General features: G+C 41.5%; 1 protein-coding gene across 1 annotated transcript in view; it reads right to left on the bottom strand.

Annotated features, from left to right (window-relative positions):
• The window catches only part of Msh4 (mutS homolog 4), a 60613-nt gene that overhangs the window by 19553 nt on the left and 17511 nt on the right, over window positions 1-23549 (bottom strand). Inside the window, exons 8-16 of the mRNA XM_021644455.2 lie at window positions 21780-21847; window positions 18668-18742; window positions 13331-13395; window positions 11923-12092; window positions 9071-9207; window positions 8030-8133; window positions 6121-6245; window positions 4427-4627; window positions 518-636 (exon numbers count right to left, since the gene is read on the bottom strand). Coding sequence (XP_021500130.2) covers window positions 518-636; window positions 4427-4627; window positions 6121-6245; window positions 8030-8133; window positions 9071-9207; window positions 11923-12092; window positions 13331-13395; window positions 18668-18742; window positions 21780-21847 — 1064 coding nt within the window. The remainder of the gene's footprint in view (window positions 1-517; window positions 637-4426; window positions 4628-6120; window positions 6246-8029; window positions 8134-9070; window positions 9208-11922; window positions 12093-13330; window positions 13396-18667; window positions 18743-21779; window positions 21848-23549) is intronic.

The raw sequence follows: 23549 nt of genomic DNA, 5'->3' as shown, positions 1-23549 counted from the left end.
TCCCTGCAGACATTCTATATATGCCAAGCAAATATAGGTTTATTTCCCCCATTTTCTATGACACATACAGAAAAGAAATCTAACTGCACAGTGATCCATGCATCCTTCCTAACACAGATGTTCAAACTTCTCTGCCTCAAAAATAGTTGCTGTTTGCTCAGATCGGAAGTGGAAGGATGCACACTTTTATGGGAAATGAGCGTTCTCATTCTTCGTATTTATAAGGGCAAATCAATGACTTTTAAAGCCAAAGAAGAACAACTGATTCTATGTAAAACAGTCATTGTATTCTGAAAGCCTGTCAGATGTCCCATATAGAAATATGAAAGCCCACATGAGCCGTCTAGAGCTATATTTTCTGATATTTTCTGTGACACATCAGTTTCATTTCACCTGAGACACACTAGGAAGCTGTCTTTGACTGCCCTCTGGCTCTCAGGAACTAAAGTGCACCAGCAACTCTGGATGCCAGGATAGTTAATATGCTTTTAATACAAGGAAAGTTTTGTTTAGTTACCTCTTTCATTTCTTTCATAAATGTTGACGAGTTTGTTTCAATATCATCATCAGTACTGATTCTTGTAAAAATCTGCTCAGCAATCCTAAAGGAAGCGTATTCTGCTGGAACGTAGGAGCCTGTAAAATAAAGAAGGAACTGAAGTGTTTAGAAAACAAGGTGCCAACCATCACTGTGCTTATCTGAGGGTAGGAGTGTGTGGTGGACAGAGTGATGAGTGTAGCATTATGGAGCAACGCCCAGGCTCTCATAAGCTAGCGCTTAAACTCCAATTGCCTCTGGTACCTGCAGTACAAAGTTATTAAAAAGCCCCAATGATGATGTATTTGATCTGATGCTCAACTACACCGGAGAGAAAGAGATCATTTTATACTTCATAAATGATTAGGGTATATAGTTAAGTGAGAACATGCAAAAGAGAAACCTTGAAGACATGCTTATGAAGCTCATCAACAAAATCTGAAATCTGAAGGAAATGTGTACAAAGGGTCAAGTTGATGAAAATCACTGTAAAACACAAGTCTCTACAAACATGCAGAAATGTGTCCAAAGCAGAAGGGCAATAAAAACATATAACCAAAAAAAAAAAAAATGAGTTATGTTCCATGAGACTATTCTTATGCTACGGAACTATCTAAAATGCTCCCTATTTGATAGCGGATCTGACTGTTAACCTATTTTTCTACATGATGTGACATGAAAGTCATTCTAACATCTTAAGACAAAATAAGCAATGTAGAAGAGGAAATGTATCTCACAGAGCCCTGTGTAGATAAAATTGATGTAATGGGAGGAAAGAAAAGAAGTGAGAGTATTGCTGGATCTAGGGCAAAAAAGAAAAACGGAGAACAGGGCCTGGCTAAGGAATGAGGACCCTCATGGTCCATAAGCAACCATCAGGTGACTGCTCTTTTGTTTGTTTCATTATGTTATACCAGACAGGGTTTCTCTGTGTAGTCTTGGTTGTCCCGGACTCACTTTGTAGACCAGGCTGGTCTCGAACTCACAGTTACCTGCCTGCCTCTGCCTCCCCAAGTGAGGGGATTACAGGCTTGTGTCGCCATGCCTGGCTCAGGTGCCCGGTCTCACACTAGAGTACTCTTAGTACCAGCAGTTCATTCTCTTCATACTAGGTATCTTTAGGCTAACCTCTGCTTGGCTACATGACACACTAAAATGGTTGTGGCTTTCCTCATCTTAGCAAAGAGAGCATGGAGGTCAAGGTCACAGAGCTCCACCACTTCCCCACCACTGTGCTTTTAAACTAGCTGAAAGGTGGAAACTAGGAGCTGGAGAGAGATCACAGCTGAAAGACACGTGTGGGGAGCTGAGCTGCGTGCACTGTACCCATGTGAGAGCTGGGAAACCTGGTGCCTGTCACTCCAGCAGCGGAGCACACACACGCAGGTTCTGCAGGCGCACTGGCTGGTCAGCCAGGCTGAAAGAGCGAACTGTAAGTCAGTGGGAGGCTCTGTTTCAAGACAACAAGGCAAAACAGGAGAGGGAAAGACAACCAACATCCTCCTGTTCTCTAGCTTTCCCATGTGGTTGTGTGCACCTACACACCCACATGCATGGAACACACATACAGCAGAGACTTGTATCTAGAGCAAGCTCTAACATCTCACAGTCATACAATAAATAGTGCTGAAAGTAAATAATGAAGGAATGGAGCTAGAATTTGATTCAAAACAAAATACAAACTTTTTCTAAGACGCTAGAGCACGTTGCTGTGTTCCTGTGTTCCAGCAAGGGTGCTAACTGGGAAGGACGCTAACTGCAGCCACACTGGCTGGCTGTGCGTCGGGACACTGCCTCTCAGAGGCTGAGAGCCTTGACAAGTCACTCTCAGTGCTCCCACTTCCTCACGATTTGGAGGCTACACTAATACTCTCTAGACTCTGACTCAGTCAAACAAGGAAGACAGGCTTTATGGTACTAAGCACAGGGCAGAAGGAGGTGCCCAGCATGATGGGCACAGGGCAGAGAAAGCACAGCACGGTGAGCCCAGGATCAGCCGTTAGGACAGTGTGGGAGCCTACGGCCAAGCACTGATCCTGGCTGACCGCAGGCTGCACTTTGAGCCTGACCGTCATTATTCACACAATGAATTAAAGGCCTACTATGTGTTCACATGAAAAAACAAATATAAAAAAGGACTTTCTCAGACCAAAAAAAAAATCATTTATCTATTAAAAACAGCCTCTAAGAGTTCTCTAAATGAGTAAATGGAAAGTTCCATTTAGGCCAAAGGGCAGTGTAGAGAATACAGCACACACTGTATTATTCTGGCATACTTTTATGTTGGCCATTCTCTCAACCTCCACTAAAATGGTTCTCAAAATCTCCCATCTACTAGCTACAGGAGCTCCTGGATAGCACCCTGCCTCTGCTCTGGCTCTTGTCTATAGTCAACATGGTGGCCTAGCTATGAGTGTCTGCCTCAGTTTTTGCAGCAGCTCCTGTCTACTGGCTGAGGTTCAGCCTCCCTGGTGAAGCATTCAAGGCCCTCTGTGATCTAAGCCTTCCCCTTCCCTCTAGCCTTATGTCCTGTCACTCCTCACAGGCCCTCTGCTCAGCAATGCTCTTGGAAGCCTCTGCTGTCTGCAGTTCTTTGAGCATACCATTCTGTTTCCATTCTGTGCTTTAGGGCAGGCTCCAGCCTGTCCTCTTTCTCATCTGTAGCTTGATTTGATAAGCATTATCTCTCTCAGTCCTCACAACACTTCTCAGGAACAACGACCACTAGTATACCCATTTGCAAGTAGGAAAGAGAAGAGTCAAAAGTGATGTAACTTGTAGAAGATTACATGGTCCCTACACTAGCTCACAGGCCATCAAGCTTCACTTTACTCTGCACTCAAGCCTGAGGAAACACACATATATGTAGCCATATTTCAGGGTTTAATTGGACAGTGATGACAAGGATACTAATGCCCTTCAGATAGGTGGACAACTAGCATTAAGAAGACTAGATCATTCTGTGATCCATACAAGAACCAAGTCAGGGCCCACTTCCTGAAGACAGGGTCTCTCATAGCCCAGGTAGGCTGCAAGCTAAAATGTAGCTGAGGGTGACCTTCTGACCTGCTGCTTCTCCACCTCCCTAGTGCTGGTATAAGGGTGTGAGCTGCCAGGCCTGGCTTCCAACAATTGGCAGTCAGTTCTCAGGAAAGCTAGATATCATAGATAGGAGTTATGTTAGAGCTGAACATGAAGACATATGTAACAGTGCTGGAGCAGTGGCAGACACTTACATCCATGTGCATACACACACACATACACACACACACACACACACACACACTATATATATATATCTTATATATCTCTACCTCTCTTTCTTTCTTTCTATTCCTGATTGGTTTTGGTACCCCAAGTTAAGGGGAAAGTTTCTATGCCCAATTTTGTAATGTTTAGAAAATGTCACTTGGTCACTAAAGACAGCAGTTTATCTTACTTGAGATTTGGTGTCTTTATTACTTTTCTACTGCCATGACACACACCATGAACAAGGCAATCTATAGAAGCATTTACGAGGGCTTACAGTTCCAGTGGGAGTCCATGACCTCCATGGAGCGTATGGTGAGAGTAGACACGTGCTGGAACAGGAGTTGAGACTGCACATCTTACCTCACGCTGGAGACGAGACCTCTCTCTACTGGGAATAGCACAGGCTACTGAAACCTTAGAGTCCACGCAGTGAGACATCTCTTCCAACAAACTCACACTTCCGAATTCTTCCTAAGCAGCTCCACCAACAGAGACCATACATTCAAACACATGCATCTGGGGCTGAAGAGACGGCTCAGCTGTTAGAGGCTAGGCTCACAACCAAATCTATGACCTATGGCGTCATTCTTGTTCAAACCACCACACTGGTAACCAAACAGTAAAAGTGTAGCTTACCGATCTGTGCCATGATCTGACAGAGTGCAATCTGCTTTAAATACGTGGATTTCCCACTCATATTCGGTCCAGTTACGATCAGAACATTACTCCCTTCTGTAATATATGTATTGTTTGCAACAGGTTTCTCTGCAGAGATTTTTTCAAGAATGGGATGCCATCCTTGTTTGATTGCTAAAGTGTCAGTAAACTCTGGTCGAACTGAAAAAAAAAGGGGGGGCGGTGGTGGAAAAGCTGAGTATATATGTTTATATCTAAATACCTTGTGGAGTGTACATATGGGTTGACCTTAGTCCTTTTATGAGGCCAACTTGGGAGAGTATGTTACTCTTTTAGCCCAAACATACTCCTAAACCTCCCTTAATTGTAATGGGTGTATCATTATTTTAATTTACTTCCAGAGAACTCGAGAATGTAGTTCCTTTCCACTGCCCTGGTTCGAAAACAGATTATGAAATTTTCATGTCTGTAAACATTAAAAAGAACCACATGGCCATTGGTAACAACTTCAATATCACTAGTGACTCCTATATAAAGTTTACCTACTGCACCCTAAATACTCTTCACAGCTAACACACCTAGCATTCAAAGCGAAATGCCACTAAACAGGCAACTAGAACGCAGAACCAAACACAGACATAATATTATCTCCTGCACCCTTGGAAAAAATAAATCTAAAAGTCAATTTTGGAGAAAACCAAGTTCAAAGAATCTGTTGGTTCACTGAAATATCTCTATGGGCAGCATCTGAGGGGAACTAAAATATTACACACTAAGAGATAAACTTCAAAATGTTCATCACAAATTAAGGTTGGTCCAGACAAAAATAAAGATATAATAGTTCTCAAATTAAAATAGAGCAACATGTCACTTAATAGTTAACAAAACAACTATTAGAATAGAGCCAGGCATGGCACATAATACAAAAATAATCTCTAGAAACTAATCAATCAATGTAACAAATCAGAAACGTTGCTAATTTTAATCATAAATGTTAATTTTAACATTATCATATTGCAGTTATTCAACCATAATTACCACACACCAGTCCTAGGTGTGTGATAGTAATCGATCAATTGTGTAAAAAGTTTCAGGGGCTAACACAACTGAAGAAGCAATCTGACACTGGGAAATGACCGCCCCTGAACAGACGTGGCTATGAGAGCATGTGGCACAGCTCCTGGTGCCCAGAGCCAAGAGGGCTTACTCCAGGAAGACACTCCTGCACTCAGTGCACCACTGCTAACACAGCTCAGCAGTCTTTCTTGCTTGGGAAACCTTTAAGGATTCCTGCGCCTTTGCTCTTTCTGACTTGCCAATTTTTAAATGAATATTATTTGATTTTAAATTTTGTGAAGATTAATTTGTATTGAAACCATGTGTTTGTGTGTCTGTGTGTCCATGTGAAGGCAGCGCATGAGGCAGCCAGAAGGCGTCTGGTCCATGGAGCTAGTTCCACACAGGGGTGGGTGCTGGGAGTCAAACTCAGTGTTCACTCTCAGCCACTGAGCCACCTCTCCAGCTCCCTAAATTTTTAAGGTTATTTTTACTATCTCCTTTGTGCATCTTAGTTTGGGTCACAGGCAAGAAACTATTTCAAGTAAAAACAGTAAAATATTCACCTCCCTTATATAACATTGAGTGAGGTACACATTTCAGTAAGCCACGTGTTCTTTCCAAAGAAAGTGACTCACCATAGTCAGAAAGGGTACAGGCATGGGCGAAAGACAGCAGCATATCCAGCATCGACACTGTGTCAGAGAGCTTGTACAAGCAATGAATGTACTCATAAATCTCACTAAGGAGCTTGCACACTATCCTGAAAACACACGTTGGACAAGACATGATGATGCTTTTTAAAAGAAGATGTACTGGTTTTTAAGCGTACAAGAAAAATAATATTCACACTTGTACACTATAAAAAAGTCTACTGTTTGGTTGGCTCATTTAAGACAAAATACTGATGTCTCAGCTCAATGTCACATTACCAGGTAAAAAATAATCCATCTTCTTCTATATTCGTTGCTGAAATGATAGCCTCATTAAACATAAATAAAAGACATTTTCAATAAAATGCTCTATTTTAGAAAATATAAAATATTTTATATAGATGCAATCAAATACTTACTATACTTCACACATATCTTATCTGCTAATAGTCTGTTTCACACAAAAACACAGACACATATAAACAGAGACACAACATACACACACACACACACACACAATGACCCAAATGAGAGGGAGGTCGAGTGGGTGAGAGAGAAACCAAGACACACAAAGGGACACATACACACACAGAAATACAAACATACATACAGATGCATACCATATCAAATCACGTCACTATTTAGGTTTTCATGAGCAGGGTTATAACGTAATAAGCTTGTAAAAGAAACTTCTATTCTTTTGTTTCAATTGTTATCTTTGAGGATTACTGCCTCCTTCTGCTAACCCAGGCCTAGTCCTGGAAGCTGCTAGCCTCCATACAATCTAATCTAGGCCTAAAATGTTTTCAGCTTCTGAGACTTACTGCTGAAAAAGCTCACACTTTCTTGTTCTTACTGAGCTCTGGGCTGGCTGGTTCTGCTCAGCTGTCTGCTGCCAACTCTTCTCTCAGCTGAAGTACTGAATCTGGTTCTTCTCTCGGCCCCTGAATTGTTCTGCTTGGCCTCCAACTAACTCCAGCAATCTTTTCTAATCTGCTGGCTCCTTCTCATTCTCTGGCTTGTACTGCCTTTACCTGTATCTAGCTTGTTCTTTCTCTCTCTGCAACCTGTCTCTTTTTTACTGTCCTGGTAAAATTCCTCTTCATCCTCATTCTCTGTGTTGTTCCCTTCAGCACTCAGTTAGACCTCACTTCCAAACACGGCTACTTCCTTTTACAAACTAACTTTACCTTCATTATTTGGGATTAAGGGCGTGCACCACGGAACTAAGCATTTCTTTACCAGATACTTGCTCTATACCAGCCTGGCCTTAAACTCAGATCTGCTTGCCTCTGTCTCCTGGATTAAAAGTATGTTTGTATTCCAGCCGGATCAGACAGACCTAGAAGGTCTTTTGCATGTGATCTCTTGTCACAACAGCCATGTTCTGAATTAAAATTCCTTTACATACACTCCAGGGATTTTTCCCCTCTCAAGGATGAATATGTATCCAAAGTTTACATTAAGTTAATAGTCTCTGAGGTCCAGGACTTGAAACTGTTTTGAAAGCCTCTCCTCCCCCTCTATCTCAGCCTACCAATTCTGAATGTTCTGTCTCTCCTAACCTCAAGGCTACTGTCCCATGAACAAGAAAAGAGCTGGCACTGTAATGATGTGCCTTAGGAATGCCAGAGTGTCGGAAGCCAATGCTCACAGAGCACAGGAAAGGAATAAGTGTATTTAAGCCCAAGATGAGCCCGGCACATGAGCTTTACACAAGGGCACAGTGCACAGTGTGGAAGTCCTGGAGTAGCTGACCCTCACACTGCCCACAGACTCATTCGTTCTCACATGGCATACTTTCTTTTCTAACATTCACAATTCAGTCAACTAATTAAATCTATTATAATTCCTCAAATTAAATCAATTTAATTCAGTATTCAAATGCTCTTACATGTAGGTCATGTGGTAGATTTCTCGCAAAGACTCTTGACATCTTTCATTCATTTTAATTAAATCTGCCGATGTAAAGCTGTATGAATTTTTCACTTTAGCAATCTGCAGGAATTTAAAAACGGTGTCAAGCTATGTGTACATGCACACGAGATAAAACATACAGTTCATAGGACAGAAAGATAACTGAGTTAATCACTTTAATTTCTGAGATAAAGTATTACAAAGAAAGTTCTCAGTACTGCCGGTGAAAAATAAGAGCAAGACTACATCAAAGCTAAAGGAAGATGTTTTAACCCAATCTCTCCAGCGAGACTAGTTGTTAAGTTCTGAAATGGCCTTGCAGAAAGGTTAGAAGACTCCACCCATCAGCAGGGGATGCATGTAGTGGGTACACCATGACCCTCACTGTCTCAGACTCTCCCTTGTCCCCGACCTGAGCCTCACTCCCTGGCTCTCACTCCACAGCTCTTCCATGCAAACCTCACTGTCCAGTAAGACAGTGTTGTATAGACTGTCTGTGTATACAGCTGAGGAGTGAATGTTTACACAGGCTTGCAAACACTATATTAAACAAACGTATTTCCTTACGGCAGAAACTGTCAAATCTTTGATAGGAAAATGCATCTGGAAAACTATGTAAAACCAAAGGCAGGAGAAATGCTTCAGTAGGTAAAAGAACACAGCTAAACCAGGAGACCTGAGTTCAGTCTCTGGGACCTCCGTGTTGGAGAGAACTGACTCCACGTTGTCCTCTGACTTCTGACCACATGTAAAACAATGAAGTTAAAAGTTCTTAAACAAAATGTTTTGCAGTGTTTTCTTCAATTCTGTTGTCAAAGCATCTTTTGGACTGGCTTCTTTGTTTGCCTTTTGCCTACTCTTGCTGTCCCATCAAGCCTGTCACTGTGGTGTGCCTGCTCAGTGAGCACAGTAGCGAAGCCACACACCAAAAAGACAGATGACAAACTAGTGCTGGAAGCCCTGCCCATGCAATGCCTCAAAGCCAGGGACAGCCATGCCTGAGCCCAGCCAAGTTCACCTTAATAAACTCTGAGGGAAGCTGCTCAGCAGAGAGCCCGGCACAGTCTGTAGTCATCTGGATGAAAAAGCCGCGTGCAGAGCTGAAGCTGGTCCGTAAGGGAAGGCTGTACTTCTCTGCAAGCTGTGATATCATTCCTAGGGACCAGGAGCAAGGGAAACAAGAATTTCCTGATGGGAAATTTCTGTGTAGTCATAAAATAATAATAGCTTATTATTTTATACACAAACAGGAAACAGTAACAAATTCTAATGTCCAAAAGATGTGGATAAGCACCCTCTAAAATGATATTCTCTGATATGTATTTTAAAAGAAAAGAAATCGTAAAAATTAAAACAAGAAAGAACAAGAACTATACTTTTTCTGAAAATTAGGAATATTAGAGTTCTGGGTCATTATTCTTTCAACTTTTTAGTATAACAGAAGTTACCTAAATTGCTTCGATTTTACCAGCATGTTCCCAGAATGTAATAGGTATCAGACAATTTGGAATCTGAAAAGTATGTCTAAGCTTTCTGTCAATCCCACACACTACAAAGGCTGTTTGTGTCACTACCTTCACACTTGATCATGAACATTACTTATAAAACATCAACACCATGTTCTTACACTGCTCCTCCTGGCCTTCCTGCTTTCTCAGTGGTTTTACCACATGGGGTCTAGAAATTCCACTTGCACTTGAGGCTACATTTCTCTTTACCATGGCCTATCTGCTAAATAATTAGTTTGTCAAGTAGTTAACAATTTTTTCTTTAACTTTGTGTCCTAGTTAGGGTTTCAACTGCTGTCATAAAACACCATGTCCAAGAGCAATTTGGGGAGAAAGAAAGGACAACTCTCAGGTCACATTCTGTCACTGGGTGAAGTCAGGGCAAGGACACAGGGAAGGAACCTGGAGGCAGGAACCACAGAGAGACCTTGGAGGTCTTACTGGCTGCTCAGCTTGTTTTCTTACAGCACCCACGACCACCTGCCATTCACAGTGAGCTGGACCCTCCCACATCAATCACCAAACAAGAAAATGGGCCTTTGAGCTTGCCATTGGCCAGTCTGGTGGAGACAGTTTTCAATTGATGTCCCTTCTTCCCAAGTGTCTCCAGCCTATGTGGAGATGACATAAGGCAGCCTGTAGAGGAACTTTAATTCAGAACATGGCTGCTCTGGCAAGAGATCACATCTAAAGACCTTCTAGGTCTGTGTGATCAGGCTGGAATACAGACACACCTTTAATCCAGGAGACAGAGGCAAGCAGATCTGAGTCCAAGGCCAGCCTGGTAAAGAGCAAGTTTCAGTAAAGAAAAGCTTAAGTCCTTTAATTCCCAAATGAAGGTAAAGTTAGTTTGTAGAAGGAAGCACCCATGTTTGAAAGTGATGTCTAATTGAGTGGCAGAAAAAGTGACAAATGAGAGAAAGACTTGACAGAATAGGATACACCTAACTTTTACAAGAACGGGGAGGAAAGGGAAGCTGCTTAAGGAAACAACACTGAGAATGAGGGAGAAGAGGCAATTTTACCAGTAATAAAGAGACAGGTTTCAGAAAGAGAGAGAGAGAGAGAGAGAGAGAGAGAGAGAGAGAGAGAGAGCAAGAGAGCAAGAGAGAGAGAGAGAGAGAAAGGAAGAACAAGCTAGATACAGGTAAAGGCAAAACAAGCCAGAGAATGAGAAGGAGCCAAAAGATTAGAAAAGATTGCTGGAGTTAGTTGGAGGGCCAAGCAGAACAATTCAGGAGCCGAGGGAGAAGCCAAATTGAATGAGTCAGCTGGGAGAGGAGTTTGAGCCGGGAGAGGAGTTTGAGCCAGAACAGCTGAGTTGAACCAGCCAGCATAGAGCTCAGAACAAGAAACAAGAAAGGGTGAGCTTATTAAGCATAAGTCTCAGAGGCTGAAAACATTCTAGGCCTACGTTAGATTGCATAGAGGCCAGAAGCTTCCAGGACTAGGCCTGGGTTAGCAGAAGGAGGCGGTAATCCTCAAAGATGACAACTGAAACAGACGAATAGAGGTCCCTTTTCCAGCAGCCAGCACACCCAGCACTCACACTGACCTCTTCTGTCTTTCACGATGCACCCCTGACTCAGGTTGGTATGCACACTGCAGGAATTTTGTAAGTATGCACTGAGAAATTTCCAGACTCAGAGGCTAATCCTCTGAGAAAATGGTGCCCTCAGCTGAAGCACTGTAGTATCAATCCTCTTCATTCTCCAAGTGTCTCCCAGGGTACATGAGATCACTCTCCAACACTCTGACATCATTGTCTTTCTTTTCCTTTTCTTCTGAGACAGGATCTCATCACGCAAATCAGGCTGGCCTGGAATTCACTAGGCTGCCTTCAAACTCATGAAAATCAGTTTTCTCCAGCCTTAGAGTTCTGGGACTAAAGGTGTGTGCCACCAGGCCTGGTAACATATTTTTTTTTTTCTAACAGAATATTTTTACTTATTATCTGGGAATTTCACATAATGCACCTCGATTTCACTTACTTCCCAGTCCTCCTAGGTCAACCTCTCCACTATTTTGACTCCACCTCAAAACAAAAACAAAAACAAAAAAACCCAACAACAAAACAAAAGCAAAATCAAAAAACAAGCCCAATTTGTATTGCTCATCTATTCACTGAAGCATGGTCAAATGGTTTTTTGTTTGTTTGTTTGTTTCTTTTGAGGAAGCTTCTTAAAGAGCAATATGTGTTAGCCTTGCAATATATATATTGTATTATATACCTAATAAGGTTTCATATACATATAGTAATATAATACAGAGAGGGAGCTAGTTTCTACCACCAGTAAAAAAATAAAACATGTGGTAAAATATTTTATGAGTGAAAGCTATGGAAACACGCTAAAATAATTACCTGCTATGTCATCCACTATCTCTGTGTATGTCCTCCGAGCTATGTCTAGGAACTCACTGATGTTTGAGCGCACTGCATAGCACTTCTGAGTCCGCATGTTCAAGCAACCTTTCATGTATCTTGCATCATCATTTATCACTGTTTTAATTTTCTCAAGTATTAGTGCAAACCTAGCATTAAGACAAAACAAAACAGGTAATAAGCAAACAGCTACTTTCACAGTTTACGAGAGCAAACCTTTGTTGAGGGTTATTTTACAATAAATAATTAATGTTTATATTTATCGAGGTTAGAGTTATCATTGCATGAACCTAAAACTATATTTTTTTCTGGCAGTCAGGTTTACTCAAAAATAGTGTGAGACCACCAAATAAAACTAAAATTTGCTAATAGGAACTTCTCCCAGGTGACACATGCTCACTATGGCTGTGAGTGAGTCATGGGGTCACTATCAGCAAGATCCTCAACAATGACAGACAAGTCTAAGTACATGTTCCTGCATTCCTCAGGTCATGCAGCAAGAGCTGCATTAGGCACAGGCATCTGCCAAACATGCCCCCCTCAGTAAGGAATATGTGTTGTGGGACGCAAACAGGGGCCTACAACCACCAGTTACCAAGCACAGTAGTCACAACTACACAAAGCAGTCGTCCTGGTGACATCAATTTTCCTAACCTTCCTACTATTCTGTTCTTGGACATCACATTTAACTAAGCAAGTTCAGCTTATAATATAACATAGGATGCAAACCTTCAGTCAACAAGGCAACTGTTAAGCCTGATAACATGTTTGGTCAAGAACCAAGGTGCTATTACTAGTAATTTAACAATATTAATTGTTTTTAGAACTTGTTCTACATTCATATCTATTTTTCTTCCTACCTCAGGCCTTCCATGATTTAACAAAAGAGAAGGATGTATTTTAATACCAGCAAGTGTCCTCATGGAGAATGGCTAGAAAGGCAACATTAATACAAACAGCCATTGGGTTTTTATCCTATTATCGTATCCACAGAATATGTAATTGATATTTAATGAATACTTTGAAGAAACTTGAGTAATTATTGTTGAGACAAGTCCTCACTATGGAGCCCCAGTTTCCTGGAACTTGCTACGAAGACTAGCCTAGCCTTGAACTTACAGAGATCTGCCTGCCTCTCTCTGCTTCCCAAGTACTGGAAGTATCACCACACCTCAGTCAAGTAATTTGGTTTTTCTTTTTTCTGTTTGTTTTTGTTTTTTCTCTGTGTGGCCTTGCTGTCCTGGACTCTCTTTGTAGACCAAATTCATAGAGATCTGCCTGCTTCTGCCTCCCAAATGGTGGGATTACAGGCAGTGCCACTATTGCTGGGCTGAAAGACAGAGTTGTTAAAATCAACTACAATCAGTAATATTAACAGGTGACAAACCTATTGTCTTCCAAGGAGCCATAGTAAGCTCTTAATAAGGGTGTGCTACAGTTCTTCAAGGTGACCTGATAAGAAACAAAATCAAAAGTTAGCAAGTCATGGCACTATTCAAAATCAACATGTTATATTTAACATTTGACCAAATGTTCTTTCTCCATTTTCTCAACTCCATTCTCACGAGATTTCAGACATGCATGGAGCTGAGGACAGACTGCATCTTTGCAGGTGAGATGCACACAGGTAATAAAGTCATCCACCACTTCAAATGAGGACTTCTGCTTTTCTGTCTCCTAAGCAGAATCAAGTTTCTTACACAGGTAGGCACTGAAACAGCCACTGCTGTACAACCAAAGTTACCCTACGATAATTTCAAGATGTGGGTTTATATACAGAACAATTTCCCATACAGCAAAAATGGCACTCAAAACTCTCTTTTACTTAATGGGAACTCTAAACGGTCACCAACTGAGCAAAGGGATGCAAGGAGGATAGAAAGCAGTTACTTTCACTGGCCATTTCAATTTGGGGGGACATGATGGATATAATTTGATTTGCTTCTGAATGGAAAAATAATATATGCATGCTGGTAAGACAGTTCACAGAACCATAGAAAAATTCAATCACTCCTAAGTCAATTTCCTTTCCAAAGATTTAAGTATAACAGAACATTTCTTGTCTCTATTTGAAATTTTAAAAATGATATAATTGTATGTTCCCAATGTCACCAGAACATCGATGTCAACATCAGAAACTTTTTATAGCAGTGTTTATTTATTTAGTGTGTATGTGAGGGCATGTGTGCACCACAGCACATGTATGGAGGTCAAAGACAACATGCAACAATTAGTTCTTGCCTCCACCATCTGGGTCTTAGGAACCAAACTCCGGGGGTTGGGCTTGGCAGTAAGTATTTAACCCATGGAGCCATCTTGCCAGCCCAATAGCAATTTCTTAAACTTCCAATATTCCACCTTTGAATTCTAATAACTGGAGCTCCTTTAATTACTGCAGCTCTATTCTTCATGCACTTTCTCACTAATGTAAATGAACTGCAGTGGCTATAATGACTTTTCAACAGATTCCTGGGACTAGCATTACAATATCTAAATGTGAGTGTTGCAGGAGGGGGAGGGAAGCTCTGTGCTCAGCATGTGCGAGGCTCCTGGCTCAATCCCTAATACATCTTTCCAAAAGAAGCTGCACATTGTGAGTGTCTCGTTTAAAATAAGTGCAGCTTGCCTTCCGACTAGGTATTGCAGAAGCTGCCCGTTTCACTCATCTCTCTTTTCTACAACACGACAACATCAGAAAGCTGAGAAACCTTCCCACTTTAAACAAATGATACTGGACAAACTTGATGGCTGCACATAGAAGAATGCAAATAGATCCACATTCATCACATAGCACAAAACTAAATTCCAAATGGATCAAGGACCTCAACATAAGGCTAGAAACCCTGAAACTGTCAGAAGAGAAAGTGGGAAGAGTCTTAAACTTGGACTCATTGGCACAGGACAAGACTTTCTGTACACAACACCAGTAGCACCGGCATTAAGACCAATAATTAATATTAACTAATTAATAAATGTGACCTCATGAAGCTGAAAAGCTATACAGCAAATGACACCATCTTTTGCACAAGTTGCAGCTTACAGAATGGAAAAGATATTTACCAACTACACATCCAGTAGAGGACTAACTAATATCCAAAATATATAAAGAAAAAATACTAGAAATCAAACGAAAAATAACCAAATTAAAAGGCAAGGTACAGAACTAAATAAAGAGTTCTCAAAAGACAGAAACACAAATGTCTGAGAAGCACTTAAAGAAATATTCAATATCCTTAATTATCAGGAAAACACAAATTAAAAAAAAAACTTTGAGATTTCATCTTAAAGCAATCAGATTGGTCAAAATCAATAAGTGACATGCTAGTGAAGATGTGGACTCAGGGAAACACATATCCATTCCTGGTTGAAGTGCAAACCTGTACAACTACTATGGAAATCAGTGTGATGGTTCCTCAAAAGGCTGGGACTAGATCTACCCTTAGATTCAGCATTCTAACTCAATGAGATTTTAAATTTATTTGTTTTATTATATGGGTGTTTTGTCTGCATGTATACCAGTCTTGGGCAGATACCCAAAGAGGCTCCATCTTACTACAGAGCTACTTGCCCATCCCTGTTCATTGTTGTTCTATTCAGAATAGCTAGAAACTAGAAGTAGTTTCATCGAATGATGAATGGATAATAAAAATGTGTTATGTTTACACAATGGAATATTGTTCAGCTGTTAGAAAAATGAAATAGGCTAGTGAATGCATGTACCTAGGGAAAAATTATATTGAATGAATTAACCCAGACCCCCAAAAACAAATATTGTATGTTTTCTCTTACATATGGATGTTAGCTTTCAAGCCATCACTTGAAATGTATGCTGGAATCCAAATAGCAATAAAGGTTAGGTATCTCATAAGGGACTAGCAGGAAGGAGAGAATCTCCCAAGAAAGGGGAAATAAGGTGCATTGCTATGGAGAGACCAGGGTGAACTAGAATAGGGGGATTAAATAGGAAAGGGGATGGTACAGAGAGGTAAAGGAGGGAATGCGGGGAAGGACAACTAACTTTAAAGGCCATTTGAAAAACCATATGGAAACGTACTGGAGGCATCCTAAAATAAATGCATATATGAAAAGAATCTAAATGAAATCACCAAATTAGGGAAGACCGTGCCCCAACTAGACATCTTATGCCACAAAGCAATACTTCCATTGCCAGGAATGGGTTAAGTCTGGTTGAGTTGTCAGCCAAACGGGAACTCATGGAAATCCCCAAACATTACAGTTGCCACGACTATTGGTTACTCCATAAAAACCTGACAGTAAGGCCCTACTGCTGAAGCCAGCACTGACATGTGTCACTGACATGGAGAAGTTGCGCTGGGGCCTAACCTGAGGTCTCACTACTGACTGTCATCCACAGTGCTGGAAGTGCTGTGTGCCACCAGGGGAACGTAACCATCAGCATATCCCAGCCTCAGTCCCTGCGGCCTCAGCAGTGACCCGCCTGCAGGATACACTGGCGCAACACTGGCACAAATATTATGGGAGTAACTGTGGTTTGAATAGTTTGGCCCCGCAGACTCGCATGTTTGAAAGCTTGCCCACAGGGAGTGGCACTATTATTTGGGCATAGCCTTGTTGGAGGAAGTGTGTGACCGTGGAAGTGGGCTCTGAGGTCTCAGATACTAACAGGAGGCCTCGGGCGGCACTCACTTCTGCTGCCTGTGGCTCAGGGTGTAGACCTCTCAGCTACCTCTCCAGCACCACATCTGCCTGCACATTGCCTTGCTCCCTGCCATGACAATAATGAACTAACCCTCTGAAAGCCAACCCCAATCAAACGTTTCCTCTGTAAGATTTCCTGTGGTCATGGTGTCTCTTCATAGAAACAGAAACCCTAAGAAAGTAACCAAGTACTTTCTGACTGGATGTAAGTTCCACTCTATAAGATGGAACCCATATCTGACACCACTAATGCAGCCAAGAACCTGAGACAACACAGACGAGGGGAGCGAGTCCTGATGCCATACTGTCATACCCACAGACCAGTGTCTCCGTCAGCTGTCAGCAGTGAAATTTCACCTTGCAATAGGTGGGAACTAACACAAAGAACCACAAGTGTTCAGTGTGCAGAGAGTTCTATGCGTTCTGCATCAAAGCCCTCCCATCAAAGCCCTCCCATCAAGGCTCCGAGATGTATGCAGAAGAGAAAAGATTGAAAGAGCCAGAGTTGATGAATGACTCCAAGAAAACAGGGTCTTCCACACAACAGGACTGATGAACTCACAGAGACTATGCTAATATGCACAGGCCTGCACAGGTTCTGGCTAGGTGGGGTCCTGGCACTGAGAAGGGGAAGCAGACACGAGCTCCCACCCTCACCAAGAAGCTATCTGCAACTAACGCCAGTTTTTCCCAATGGAGTATCACTGGGTATATTAACCTCAGGGCAGGCCCCACACCCATGAGCATCTGGCCAACAGAAAACTAACTCAATGAGATTTTAAAATTTATTTGTTTTATTATATGGGTGTTTTGTCTGCATGTACACTTGCACACCAAAAGAGGACATCTGATTCCATATGGCTGCAGTTACAGACACTTGTAAACACCATGTGGGTGCTGGGAATTTAACTCAGAACTTCTGGAAGAGCAGCCAGTGTTCTTAACCTCTGAGCCATCTCTCCAATTCCCCAGTCAATAATACTTTTATAGACTTTTTGCCTCACTGTGCTTTGTTTAGGCTTTTATTGTTGTCTTACCAGTCTTTTGTTTGTTTTCTTTTTTAATTTAAAATTTTCAGTGGTTTATTTTTATTTTATGCGCATGGTGTGCATGTGTGTCTGTGTGAAGGGGTCAGATCCCCTGAGCTGGAGTTGCAGACAGTGTGGCCTACCCTGTGGGTGCTGGGAATGAACCCTGCCCTCCAGAAGAGCAGCCAGTGCTCTCACCTGCTGAGCCCTTTCTCCAGCCCCTGCTTGTTTGCTTTCATTTTTATTTTTGTGTGAATTTCGTGCGTGTTTCTTATTTTTGTTGTTAGTTTACTTTTGGTTTTGTCTTTTTTTTTTTTTAAGAGAAAAAAAGAACATAATGTTAGTTATGTAGGAAGGTGGGGAGATCTGGGAAGAACTGAAGAGGGGAAAACATGATCAAAATATATGGTTTTTTTTTTTTCAATAAATAAAAATTTTAAAAGCATACTAAAAAGAAGTTTAAAAACATTAATGTATAGCTATGGGCAGAACCCCTTTAGAAAACTACAAAGAAACTATTATGACTGAAAAATGAGTGTGGGATATATAATGTTAAATATTCTAATTTGAGACACTGAAGTTTATAAAATTGTTTTGTGTGCCCAACAGGAACCAATGGGAAATGTTTTTGTTTTTTTGAGACAGGGCTTCTCTGTATAGCCTTGGCTGTCCTGAGCTCACTTTGTAGACCAGGCTGGCCTCAAACTCACAGCAATCCACCTGCCTCTGCCTCCCAGAGTGCTGGGATAACAGGCTTGCACCACCACACTCAGCAGTATGTTGTGTAAGAGAACATCATTGATCATAGAAAATATGGAGTTTAGTACTTAGGTACTGTAAGTTATTTCAAATGGGTCAGTTAATACCAAGGGCAACAATGTGTATTTATATATGTATGTTTTATATATGCAAAGAGAGAAAATATATTCTTACAACTTCCAAGTTTACTTTTTTCTTTAAAAAAAAAGTCTAAAACTAATGCTTTATATGTTTTGGGCAATGCATATATGAGTCACCTTTAAAGGATCCACAAGTTCCAAAGTATGCTTCAGGTAGATCAAATTTGTTATCTTTGATTCAGCTGCATTAACCTGTCAAGATAAAAGACAATGTGAACACCGTAGGTTTAAATACGATGATGATTGTGCAATTTAAACTGCAACAGTCACAGGAAACAGCCCAGTAATTAGCAGCAGCAAGAGACTGACATTAATGAATAAGGGCACAAAGCTTCCTGTAAACAGGCTGAATCTCAGTTTCCCAGGTGACTTAGAAAAACATTTCCTGCACAAGCCTGCTATGTCCACAATCTGGGAGGCAGAGGTAGATTGCTGTGAGGCCAGCCTGGTCTGCAAAGCAAGTCCAGGACACCCAAGGATATACAGAGAAACCTGTCTCAAAAACAAAAAAACCAAACCAAAATAAATAAAAAAGAAAAAACATTTCCCATTGGTTCCTGTTGGGCAAGCAATTTTTTTTTTTTAATTTCAGTGCTCAAATTCATAATAGCCTTTCAGAAAATAGCACAAAATAAACTTCACAGAAATTAAAGCATACTCTCTAGAGCTGAGCAGCAGCATGAGCAAATCGAACCCTGGCAGGAGCCGGGTGTCAGACACCACAGCTATTATGAGCTGAACCTGACATGAGGCTGCTGCTCTCCAGGGTGCCTTCAACCTGACACATTCAAAGGACCTGGACCCAGTGTGCAAGGAACATCACACATTAGTCTAGTCAGACGAAATCTCATATTCTCCTACAATAGATTCCTGACATTAACAGAAGATCAAAATGAATACAGGTAAACAGGAGAAAGCATCCTTCCTATCACTGGAGGGGAGGAGGGAAGAAGAGACAAACTATAGGTGACACAGCAGGACACACAACAATCTCACTGCTGAATGCAGTCCCTAACAACCTTTCTAATGGCAACAGCACAATAATGAAGCCATCTGGGAAGAAGAAATTTGACCCTTTCTTTGTCCTACACACAAATTAATGCAAATGGATTTACAGACCTAAATAAAAAAGTAAAGCCATGAAACACTTGGAGTGTCAAGAATCCTCTCTGACTGGGAACTGATTTGTACCTGTCAGTCATTATGCCAATCTAATAGCGCACACTGGTGTGTCTTCTCTGCAGTCAGTCATAATGCCAAACTAACAGCACACATTGATGAATCTTCTCTGCAGTCTGCTTTTTCTGGTGCACAAAGTCAAAGCCTCTTGTCACAGATACCTGCATCATTCTCATGGAGACACTTCAAGGACTTGCTGGCACTACAGTCATAAGGCTCTACGCTCGGGCTCCTCTTCACACTCCTGGTACCTCACTGTGTGGCCCAGACTCAACTATCTTCTCTTGTGATAACAAAACCTTTGGCACTGGTATATCTGAATCATGATTCAGTCATAATTGTGGGCTAAAGCTAAAGCATTATTCATGAGCAATTTGTCACTAATTATCTATTTTAGAAAATAAAAAGGGTTTTTAAATCAAATGAATTTGGCTTTCATCATTAGAATGTTCAAGAAAGGATCAGCAAATAGTAAAACCAAATTAAATAAGAAAGGGAAAAACAGAGAAGCTGACATTATCCACAGGTGGTCCTAGTCTTGGTGTCCACCCAACAGAAGAATGGACAAAGAAACTGAGGTAGAAATGAAAGTTTATTCAGCTGTGATGAGTGAAATTTGCAGGAAAATCAATGAAACTGGAGGTCATGTTAAGTAAAAGAAATAAGCTAATGTTAGACAAATACCATGTTTTCTGTCACATTCAGAATCTAGATTATAAAGGGTTCTAAAGTGACAGAGGACAGATGGGCAATAAGGAGCACAGATGAATGAAGCACAGTGACGTGTGTACAAGCACATCCTAATGTACAGTATTTTGTTCACTAGCTAAAACTTGAACTAACGTGGCTAGTATCCCGAGGAGAGCAATGGAGATGATAAGCCCCAGCAGATGAGGGAAGGGCGGAGGGAAGTTGCTGTATCAACTGTGGGAGCACACCACTGAGGACTCCACAGACACAGGCTAAGAAGGGGGCATGTGGACAACTGTATGCCAGTAAGTTTACAAGGCCTTTGAGAGGCACAACTTCACAAGGATCACTCAATTTTAATTACACCTCATCAACTTTGGGAGATTTTAAAGTTTTCTGCAGAGCATGGGTGCTGATGGCCATGCTCGTTAAGGCTCACAAACACAGAAGCAAGTTGAAGCTCCACACAACGCTGCCACACGCTGAGGAGGGATGATTCCAAGACCCTGCTACAGAGCCGGCTGATGCTCCTCCACCTACAGACTGGATTATAAAGGCTTCTCTCACTTCAGGAGGCCCCAGCTATGCTGTGCCTGTCAGCTGCTAACATTTCCTATCTCCTGACGCTTCTGTTACAAAAGGACTCTGATCTCTAAAGCACAGAGAAACTCCCAAAATACGCATTAGGTACCAATGAATTTACACAAGTCACCACACTCAACATTTACTAATGTACACTGCTTCTTTTCAAGTACATGTGGACAAATATACATGTACTTAATTAAATATTCTTCAGTTCACCCTGAAAGAAAAATGTAAACAATCTATTGGGACCTTCATCTGTATGAGCTACTTAAATTTGAAATTTTTCTGGAAAGGTTTTATTTTTGAATATTAAGCATATTTGAAGAGAAATCAAAGTTCATTTGATAATTGCTTTTAAGAACAATATAGCTGGACATGATGGTGCATACCTTTAATCCCAGCACACAGGAAGAAAAGGCAGGTGAATCAGAGTGTGTGTGTGTATACATATATATGTATACATAGATATAACCTTTAGAACTAACAAGTTTGTTATATAGTAGGAAAATAGTATACGTTATGTTTGTTGAAGAGTATATAGGTTATAGGTTTAAGCAAATATCTGATTTGCTTAAATATTCTAATTCTTCTACCAAGATCTCTTTTACTAAACTATGAAGCAGAACTGTTAAAACATTGCCACCTAAGGATAACTACTGTGGGTATCGGTGAGGAGGACTTACCCAGGGCATGTTTATGTCTTCTCATCACTATCCATCAAGACAAGCTGTGTTTCATAAGGGCAAAAACAGCACATGGTACTCTGTACACATACCGTGTCTTGCTTCGGGATTTGAACTAAAACAGAAAGCAGCTGCTCCGTATCCAGGAATCTTGCTATGACTGCAACAGAAAGTGAGTGAGTGAACTTCGTGGAGCAATCAAAGCAAGAGTATTCTGGGATTATTCACAGGAGCACAGACAAGGTAAGACAACTCTGCCACTGACTCAGCGAAGTCAGTGGTGACTTAGGCACAGGCAACCCCCAGTCAGATGTGTACATTCTATAGAATCATGGGGCAGGAAAGACTTGTGATCTTGTGACCACTCCCCCACAGACAGTGCTAAGTCATGGCTGATGACAGCTGGCCTGCTTCAGGCCCACAGTGGATCATGAGGAGCTGACTATGGTCATGTGCTACCTGAGTAGCACACATAACCCCATACTCTAAATGAACAAGTAAAGTTAGGTCAGGGAAACATACATTAAGGCCCACAGACATGTGACTTGTTCAGCTCTCAATGTGCCAAAACAAAGTAAGCAGCCCCAATAGACATGACCTCAGTCAGCCTTCCTCCAATCCCTGCTATAAACTCCATAACACCCACTGGTCAGCCCAGCACAGCCCAGCACAGCCCAGCACAGCACAGCACAGCCCAGCACAGCCCAGCACAGCCCAGCAGAGCAGAACTTTGCTTTGTTTTATAAATATATATTACAACTCAAGAGTGATTAGGAAGATGTTCACTATCAAGTCGTGATCTAGCGTGAATCCACTAAATTTAACAACAAGCTTCTTAGGAATAATGCTAACATGAAGGTTGATGTGCGAGCAACTTCATGTGCAAGGATGTGCATCAGGAGGAATGGGACAGAATGGGAAAAGAACAATGACAAGAATGTACTTTCAGCTGAAAATGGAGGCACATGCTTGCCCATAATGCAGACCCTCTGCAGACTTGCACATCTGAAACCAGTCTGGATTATATAGCAGATCTGTCTCAAAGAGAAGGGAGGGACTGCAACTCCAGCTCCAAGGAACACACACCTCTGGCCTCTGGGGACACCTCCATGCATGTGGTGCACATAAATTCAGGCTGGTACACACACATACACAGAAATAAAAAAAAATACAACTTTAAGAAGGGAAATAGAGGCAGAGAAAGAGATGGAGTAGAGAGGAGGGGGAAGAGAGAAAAGAGAGGAGAAATAAAAGGAGGGGAAAAGAGAGGAAGGGGGAAAAGAGGAGGAGAGAGGAACAAAGGAGGGGCGAGGAAGGGGAGGGAGCAGAGAAACAATTTCAGGAAAAATCCTGTAGAAGACATAACTGATCCTGCAAAGGAATTTTGTAGTTCAGTTATATTAAGTCAGTGTAAGAACACTGGACTTTCACACAGCATTAAAGGGCTCTCCTCTCCCAAATCCAGCCTCCAGAAGAGCCTAGGTAAGACAGAAGCAAAAGCACACAGTAATGTAAAAGGGATCCAAAGGGCTCAGAGAGCAAACCAACACCTGAAATGTTGCCTTTGATAGGAGCATCTCAGTGTTCTTGTGAGCACAGAAACAAAATGGCAGCTGACTGTGATGTGATGAAAGGACAGTGAGTCTTCCACAAAGTTTGTTAAGAACAGAAAGAAAAAATATGGTGAGAGCCAGTGAAGGTGAAGGCCAAGGAGAATTCATTTCTTCATGGAAGAAGTCCATAGCTACAGAAAGAAAAATTTAGGAGACAAGCCAGTGACAGATATGCAGCCAGGTGAAGGAATTAGCAACAGACAGGAGTGGAGAGAGTACTGCGTCTAAGCAAACAAAAGGATAGGAAAG

This window comes from Meriones unguiculatus, chromosome 10 (assembly GCF_030254825.1).
Source record: "Meriones unguiculatus strain TT.TT164.6M chromosome 10, Bangor_MerUng_6.1, whole genome shotgun sequence".
Taxonomy (NCBI): domain Eukaryota; kingdom Metazoa; phylum Chordata; class Mammalia; order Rodentia; family Muridae; genus Meriones; species Meriones unguiculatus.
The sequence above is the reverse complement of the archived record's forward strand: the minus strand, read 5'-3'. Positions and strand labels throughout refer to the sequence as shown.